The 8,743-nt window shown below is 46.7% G+C and overlaps 1 protein-coding gene across 1 annotated transcript; it reads left to right on the plus strand.

Annotated features, from left to right (window-relative positions):
* Positions 1–268: 268 nt before the first annotated feature.
* Positions 269–4,774, plus strand: PTF1A (pancreas associated transcription factor 1a). The gene is made up of 2 exons (XM_060783447.2): positions 269–966; positions 4,360–4,774. Exons 1-2 carry the CDS (start codon positions 393–395, stop codon positions 4,560–4,562), a joined length of 777 nt encoding a protein of 258 aa, XP_060639430.2. The 5' UTR covers positions 269–392; the 3' UTR covers positions 4,563–4,774.
* The last annotated feature ends 3,969 nt before the right edge of the window (positions 4,775–8,743 follow it).

Consider the following 8,743-nt stretch of genomic DNA (forward strand, 5'->3'; position numbering starts at 1 on the left):
CACGAGAAGGGGCGTGTGAGTGAGTGGGGCTCCTGGGCCTCCCTCCTCCCGCTCAGAGGGTGAGTGACCTAGGTGTGCGTCACGATGAACCCCCGCTGCAGTGAGTACCGAGGGGTGCCTTTCCTGGGGGTCTCTGATTGGCTGGCGGGGCGGGCTGATGGCACGCGCCCGGGGTTGTCCCTATAAGAGGCCTCGCGTGCCGGCCCTCAGCCCCTGCGAGCCCCGAGCCTCCCTCAGGGGAGAGAGAGAAAGAGAGAGAGAGAGAGAGAGAAAGAGAGAGAGAGAGAGAGAGAGAGAGAGAGAGAAGAAGAGCCCAGGAAGCGCAAGGAAGCAGTCCGGGCGCAGCAGGCGGCCAAGGAGGGAAAGGACCGGCTTCTCCTGCCCCTCCCGCCATGGAGGCCGTCCTGCTGGAGCACTTCCCCTCCGGCCTGGACGCCTTCTCCTCGGAGCCTTACTTCGACGACGAGGACTTCTTCACAGATCACTCTTTGGACGGCGACGAGCTCTTGGAAGGCGAGGCGGGCTTCTCTGAGGCGCCCTTCCACGCCTGCTTCCGAGGGGCTTCCGAGGGCGCTTCCGAGGGCTTCTCTCCTTCCTCGCCGCCCCTCCTGCCTAACTTCGAGGGCTATTCCCCCGGCGGCGGCGGCCTGAAGGCGCTCAATGCGGCGGCGCGGCGTCGGAGGAGAGTGCGCTCCGAGGCGGAGCTGGCCCAGCTGCGCCAGGCGGCCAACGTGCGGGAGCGGAGGAGGATGCAGTCGCTGAACGACGCCTTCGAGGGCCTGCGCGCCCACATCCCCACGCTGCCCTACGAGAAGCGCCTCTCCAAAGTGGACACGCTGCGCCTCGCCATCGGGTACATCCACTTCCTCAGCGAGCTGCTCCACGCCGAGGCGCCCCTCCGAGGACACGGCGCCGGGACCAGCCCCTGCCCGCCCAGGAAGGTCATCATCTGCCACCGAGGAACCCGTGAGTGCAGCTATCCCATGGCTCTGCATCGCCTGGGGCTCCACAATACAGCCCAATACACTCCGAGAGGAGTCTAGGGCAGGTCTGAGCCAACTTGGGCCCTCCAGGTGTTTTGGACTTCAACTCCCACCATTCCTAAAAGCTCCAGACTCTTCCTTAAGCAGTTGAGGGGGAAAAGGAAGGGACCTGAGACTGTTAGGCTGTTAGGAATGGTGGGAATTTCAACAAATTGAAGTCCAAAACACCTGGAGGACCAAAGTTGGCCCAGGCCTGGTCCACACTGCATTGTATGGCAGTGGGGATCCAGCTGCTACACTGGATGCAGTTTGACGCCACTTTAGCTTAGAGCAGGCCTGGGCCCTCCAGGTGTTTTGGACTTCAACTCCCACCATTCCTAACAGCCTAACAGCCCCAGGCCCTTCTCTTAAGTGTCTGAGGGGGGAAAGGAAGGGGCCTGAGGTTGTTAGGCTGTTAGGAATGGTGGGAATTGAAGTCCAAAACACCTGGAGGACCCAAGTTGGCCCAGGCCTGGTCTACACTGCATTGTATGACAGTGCAGACCCAGCTGCCTACACTGAATGCAGTTTGACGCCACTTTATTTATTTATTTGCAACAACATTTTTATTGATCAGCCAGTTGGCCTTATCAAAAGAGACAGTGTAAACACAACATACAACATACATCTAGTCCTCTTATTTATTTATTTACGACATTTATATGCCGCCCTTCTCACCCTGAAGGGGACTCAGAGCGGCTTACATGTAATATGTAAATACAATATATTATATTATTACCATAGCACACTATTAGTATTATATTTTACTTTAGCCGCCATGGCTCACTGTCCTCATCACACTAGAGGAAAAAAATCTACTTAAAATCTATTGTCGAAGGCTTTCATGGCCGGAATCACTGGGTTGTTGTAGGTTTTTCCCGTTGTATGGCCATGTTCTAGAAGCATTCTCTCCTGACGTTTCACCTGTATCTGTGGCAAGCATCCTCAGAGGTTGTGAGCAAGCAATCTCTGAGGATGCTTGCCACAGATGCAGGCGAAACGTCAGGAAGAGAATGCTTCTAGAACATGGCCATACAACCCGAAAAAACTACTTAAAATCTGGTTTCTGCCTTCTGCAGAATTCTGGGTTTTGTAGTTTAGGAAGGAGCCTTTAACAGCCTCACTCAACTACAAACCCCAGAATTCTGCAGCAGACAGAAACCGGATTTAAAGTGGATTTATTCTCAAGTGTGATGAAGTGGAGATCTGAAGTGTCGTTGCATCACTGGACTTGTCATTTGGTGAGGCACTTGTACTCCTTCTCAGAGTAGGACAAAGACTTTGCAAAAGCATATCTCCTGTAGTTCAATAGCATTGGGTCTTGGCATGCAAGTGATGTCCACCTGCGTTCATTCTACACCCTTGCTTGAGTTGAGCAACTGCGCTTCAATGCAGACTCCTCTTTCCTTTCCCCTCAGTGCAAGCAGGCATCCTTTGTCATTTGCGACTGATGGGGACCCCAAGGAGAAGTCTTATCGCGGGTTTTGGGGTGTGTGTGTGGAATGAGAGTGTATTCCTTTGAGTGGGGATTCAAATCCAGGTCTCCAGTCATGATCTAAAATGCTTAAACTCTTCCAGACATGAAACACTCCTTTCGGAGCTCCTCTCAACGCAGTTTTCCACTCTTCCGGTCTCAATGAGTAGAGATTTGGAAAAGTTCTCCAATAGACACACGGATTCAGATCTGTTCCCTTTAGGACCCTTTTGCGTGTGTACAAAGTCTCCCTTCGATCAATAAACAGGGGTGAAGATATATATATAGAGAGAGAGGGAGGGAGGCACCAGTTCAAACCAAAGGAAGTTTTTTCCATGGAAAAGCAAAAGCGTCCACTTTTTGGACAGGGTTGGTCTAAAGCAGCCATGGGCAAACTCTGGCTCTCCAGGTGTTTTGGACTTCGACTTCCAGAATTCCTAACAGCCTCAGGCCCCTTCCTCCGCTTATGCGGCTGAGGGAGAAAAGGAAGGGGCCTGAGGCTGTTAGGAATTCTGGAAGTTGAAGTCCAAAACACTTTGAAGGCCAGAGTTTGCCCATACCTAGTCTAAAAGAAAGTGTCTGTCTACTTGGTAGAAGTCCTTTTTTTCTCCAAGTGCAGGGTATCTGAAGGAAAAACACCTTTCTGAGTGTAAATACCATTATTCCTCCTTGGGAATTGCTGGCTCGAATGAGCTTGGCATGCAACAGGCACTGAATGCTAATAGGACCTCTTGCTCTGCAATCCTAGGACCCAGCAGGGAGAAAACAGGTGCTTTTGTGCAGCCGCAACTGATTCCTTTCTTTTTTCCTTGGTATTTTATTTATCGTGTCAGAAGCGGACCGAGGGTACAGTTGTAATGTATTTAAAAACACAAACAAAGTTTTAGAAACTTGGCATTATACTAAATGTCCTTTGACCAGTAGCTGGTCACTTGGAGTGCCTCTGGTGTTGCTAGAAGAAGGTCCTCCATTGTGCATGTGGCAGGGCTCAGGCTGCATTGTAATAGGTGGTCTGTGGTTTGCTCTTCTTCACATTTGTATGTCGTGGACTCTACTTTGTGGCCCCATTTTTGAAAATTGGCTCTGCTCTCTTGGTACCAGAGCGTAGTCTGTTCAGCACCTTAGAATCACAGAGTTGGAAGAGACCTCATGTCCACTCAAGGGACCTCAGTCCAACCCCCTGCCAAGAAGTAGAAAAATTACATTCAAAGCACCCCAGACAGATGGCCATCCAGCCTCTGTTTAAAAGCCCCCAAAGAAGGTGCCTCCACTACACTCTGGTGCAGAGAGTTCCACTGTTGAACAGCTCTCACAGTTAGGAAGTTCTTCCTAATGTTCAGGTGGAATTTCCTTTCTTGTAGTTTGAAGCCATGTCCTAGTCTCCAAGGTAGCAGAAAACAAGCTTGCTCCCTCCTCTCTATGACTTCCCCTCACATATGTATACGTGGCCATCTCTTCTGCAAGCTAAACATACCCAACTCTTTAAGTTACTCCTCATAGGGCTTGTTCTCCAGACCCTTAAACATTTTACTCTGGACACATTCCAGCTTGTCAACATCTCCCTTCAATTGCCTTTCAAGTGGCCCAGTCTTCTGTGTGCCCAGGGGGGAGTCTCTCATTCGGTATCAGCCATGGCTCCAGGTTTTAGCCTGCCACTTTTGGACTCTTGCTTGCTGAGGTGTTCCTGCAAGTATCTCTGTAGAGCTTAGAAAACTATTTCTTGATTTAAGGTGTTGGCGTGCTGTGTGTCCAAGAAACACACAGGGATAAACAACAGAAATGACCAAAATTTCCAGGAATGATCTTTATTCTGGGTGATAATATGGAGTAGTTGACTTCTCTTTGTCCTCTTCTCCCCACCAGGATCCCCTTCCCCAAGTGACCCCGACTATGGACTTCCTCCCTTGGCTGGCCATTCGCTCTCTTGGACTGATGAGAAGCAACTCAAGGAACAAAACATTATCAGAACTGCCAAAGTGTGGACCCCAGAAGACCCCAGGAAGTTAAGCAACAAGCCTTCCCTCAACAACATTGAGAATGAGCCACCCTTTGACTTCATATCATGAAACCTGAATGTTATTGGAATGTAAATAGCAAGTCTTTCTACTAGTGTACATTTGTATTTAAAGACCATATTTTCCAAGAGGTGCTTTTGAATGAAAAAAAGAAGACTTATTCTAATGGCAATCAACTTTTTTATTTATCTATTTATTGCTTAGTAAAGTTAGGGGAATAGAATGACCCTTTTGAATGTATAATTTATATAATTTATCCTAATTTAAAAAGATGCAATAATTTGAGATTCTCCAGCAATACCATTGTTGGAAAAAGGAAACACTTCCCAGGAAATGTGAACATAATTTATTACCAGTTGTTGAATGTACCAATTATATTATATTAATAATAAACTTTGATTAAAACCAAGGTGGTTTTCTTTGAAGGAACGTGGGTCTGTGAATGAAGGAATGGAAGATTGGTTCAGAGTCACCCCAAAATCCAAAAGAAACTCTGGAATGGGACTCAACGTGTGTTTAATAATAATGGAAGCATCCTTGGGTTACTTATGGTAGGCTTTAACTCAGGCATGGACAAACTTGTGCCCTCCAGGTGTTTTGGACTTCAACTCCCACAATTCCTAACAGCCTCAGGATCCTTCCTTTCCCCCCTCAGCCGCCTAAGCAGTCCAAAACACCTGGAGGGCCCAAGTTTGCCCATGCCTGCTTTAACTAGAACTGTCCTGCAAAATATGAGTTACAGTTTGGACTACACTGGTGTCGCCACCTTCACTGGGAAGAACAAGTGTCTGTGTGTCTACTTGCTAAATAGATAGAAGCAAGAATACCTAAAAACATGACAACTCTGAAATTGAAGTCTAAATTGTTCTAAAATGGAGTCTGAGCTCTGAACAAGCCCAGACCTGAACCCCCCCCCTCACTGCAAAGAGTTAAGGTAAAATTGCAAACCAATATACAATATAGTAAGCAGTTATATACATAACAAAAACTAGTAGAGGATTGAGAAGGTTGCTGTTTCCAAAAGTTTCTCAGAGACCCACTGAATTGTTGAAAGGCGAGTCAACACATAGATAGCATATAGATGGTTCAGCAGAATCATAGACTCATATAATCATAGAGTTGGAAGAGACTTCGTGGGCCATCCAGTCCAACCCCTGCCAAGAAGCAGAATATTGCATTCAAATCACCCTGACAGATGGCCATCTAGCCTCTGTTTAAAAGCCTCCAAAGAAGGAACCTTCACCACAGACTGGGGCAGAGAGTTCCAATCCTACAAGTTACACTGTTTATATTTTAGGATGCAGTTCTAGGTAACTTGAAAATGCTTCAATAAATCTACTCTACCTAAGACTAACAGCAGGATTTGGACTAGTGAGATAAATGCCATATAGACATTAGGACGAACCATATAATAATAGAATAATACAATTGGAAGAGACCACAAGGGTTACCCAATCCAAAGCCCTACCATTCAGGAACATACAATCAAAGCACTCTCAGCAGATGGCCATGTAGATTCTGTTTAAAGTTCTCCAGAAAAAGAGATCCCACCACACTCCATAGCAGCATATTCCACTACTAGACAGTTCTGACTGTTAGGAAGTTTTTCCTAACCACTTTTCCTGCAGCTTGCTTCTTTTCTTAGTCTCCAGAGCAGCAGAAAACAAACTTGCCTCCTCCTCAATATGCCATCCTTTCAAATATGGCTACCATGTCCCCTCTTAACTTTATTTTCTCCAAGCTAAACAACATACGGAGCTCACTAGGCTGCTCCTCATAGGGTTTGGCCTCTAGACCTTAGACCATTTTGGTCAACCTTCTCTGGCCATATTCCACCTTTTTTCTATTGACTGATGGTGCCCTGAACTGGAGACTATTATTTACCTCAATCTAGACATACTTGTATTGATGCAGCCTTGAAGTGCATTGGCTTTTTAACTGCCACATCACACTGTTGACTCATGTTCAGCGTGTGGTCTATTAAGACTCCTTGACAGCAGCAGTTCTGGCATAGGCTGCAAAGCAATCTAAAGTTCTGTGTTTATCTCTAACCATGACTCTCTTGTATTAGAGTTTGACCAAAAGGCCTAAAGGGTTTTTTTTTTCAACTTTAAGCTTCGATTTGTTGGACAGAATATCAAACAATTATCTGGAAAACAATTTGGTAGCCCATATTAATAATGGAATGCAAGGTTTGAAAAAGAGAGTTCTTTTGTAGACTTTTCGTTGGTTGATCCATGGGACTCACACTATGAGCACTATGTTACAACAGCCCCCTCTTTTATGTATAACATTATATTGGAAGAATGCCTTAATCTAAAACTTCAACAATATTGGGATTTTGAACTGCTGGTTTTTAAAGATACTGTAAGGTTTTAGTGTTACTGTGTTGTCAAAGACTGTCATGGCCAGGATCACTAGGTTGCTATGAGTTTTCCGGGCTGTATGGCCATGGTCTAGAAGCATTCTCTCCTGGCGTTTCAACTGCATCTGTGGCAGACATCCTCAGACCTTGTTCAGAGGTCTGTTGGAAATGAGGCAAGTGGGGGTGTATATAAAAAGGATAGTTTTCTCCTGACATTAAGTCCAGTCGTATCCAACTCTGAGGATTGGTGCTCACCTCCATTTCTAAGCTGAAGAGCTGGCATTGTCCGTAGACACCTCCAAGGTCATGTGGCTGGTATGACTGCATGGAGTGCTGTTACCTTCTCTCTGGAGCGGTACCTATTGATCTACTCACATTTGCATGTTTTCAAACTGCTAAGCTGGCAGAAGCTGGGGCTAACAGTGGGAGCTCACGCCTCTCTCCAGATTTGAACCTGTGACTTTTTGGTCAACAAGTTCAGTAGCTCAGAGGTTTAACTCATTGTGCCACCAGGGGTTCTGGGGTGCATATATATCTGTGTAATGTCCAGTTACCCAGTAATCAAGACAGTAAATAAAGAATACCACTCAGAAACATGGGAATTCCAGACAGCAAACTATCAAGTACCAGCTAACATCTTCCAAACAAAGGATGCCCCCAGGCAGCAACAGCTAGGCCTTGCAACTGCAAGGCTGCTCAATGCCAATCAAGCTGGCCAATGACAACATTCACACCTGTTGCTGCCTGGAGGCATCCTTTGTTTGGGAGGCGTTGGCTGGCACTTGTTTGCTGTCTGGAATTCCCCTATTTCTGAGTTGTTGTTGTTGTTCATTCGTTCAGTCGTCTCCGACTCTTCGTGACCTCATGGACCAGCCCACGCCAGAGCTCCCTGTCGGCTGTTACCACCCCCAGCTCCCTCAAGGTCAGTCCGGTCACTTCAAGGATGCCATCCATCCATCTTGCCCTTGGTCGGCCCCTCTTCCTTTTGCCTTCCACTTTCCCCAGCATAATTGTCTTCTCTAGGCTTTCCTGTCTCCTCATGATGTGGCCAAAGTACTTCAACTTTGTCTCTAGTATCCTTCCCTCCAATGAGCAGTCGGGCTTTATTTCCTGGAGGATGGACTGGTTGGATCTTCTCGCAGTCCAAGGCACTCTCAGCACTTTCCTCCAGCACCACAGTTCAAAGGCATCTATCTTCCTTCGCTCAGCCTTCCCTAAGGTCCAGCTCTCACATCCGTAGGTTACTACAGGGAATACCATGGCTTTGACTAGGCGGATCTTTGTTGCCAGTCTGATGTCTCTACTCTTTACTATTTTGTCAAGACTGGACATTGCTCTCCTCCCAAGAAGTAAGCGTCTCCTGATTTTCCTGGCTACAGTCTGCATCTGCAGTAATCTTTGCACCTAGAAATACAAAGTCTGTCACGGCCTCCACGGTTTCTCCCTCTATTTTCCAGTATTTCTGAGTGGTGTTGTTTATTTACTGTCTTGAACTGGACATTACATAGATATATGTGTGTGTGCATGTGTACACACACACATGCACACATCTCACTTGCCTCATTTCCAACAGACCTCTGAACAAACCTCTGAGGATGTCTGCCACAGATGCAGGTGAAATGTCAGGAGAGAATGCTTCTGGAACATGACCATACAGCTTGGAAAACTTACAGCAACCTTTTTTTTGTGTGTGTTATTGGTTCTAAATTCCCAATATCTGAGAAATGAACTAGTTTTTAGTGTTGCTACAAGCAAACATATCTAACCAGAAGTCAATGTAAAGGTGTCAAAAGCCTCCTAGTATGGTATAGTTTATTGAGTGTTGCACTACAGTTCTGAGGATTAGGCTTAAAATCCTTTCTTGGCC

The sequence above is a fragment of the Anolis sagrei genome, chromosome 6, assembly GCF_037176765.1.
Source record: "Anolis sagrei isolate rAnoSag1 chromosome 6, rAnoSag1.mat, whole genome shotgun sequence".
Lineage (NCBI taxonomy): Eukaryota > Metazoa > Chordata > Lepidosauria > Squamata > Dactyloidae > Anolis > Anolis sagrei.

What these genes read in the sequence shown, in the direction of transcription:
- PTF1A (XM_060783447.2), top strand. Translation starts at nt 393, where the DNA reads ATGGAGGCCGTCCTGCTGGAGCACTTCCCCTCCGGCCTGGACGCCTTC. An exon ending in CATCTGCCACCGAGGAACCC is followed by an intron (nt 967 to 4,359) that starts GTGAGTGCAGCT and finishes TCTCCCCACCAG; the next exon opens with GATCCCCTTCCCCAAGTGAC.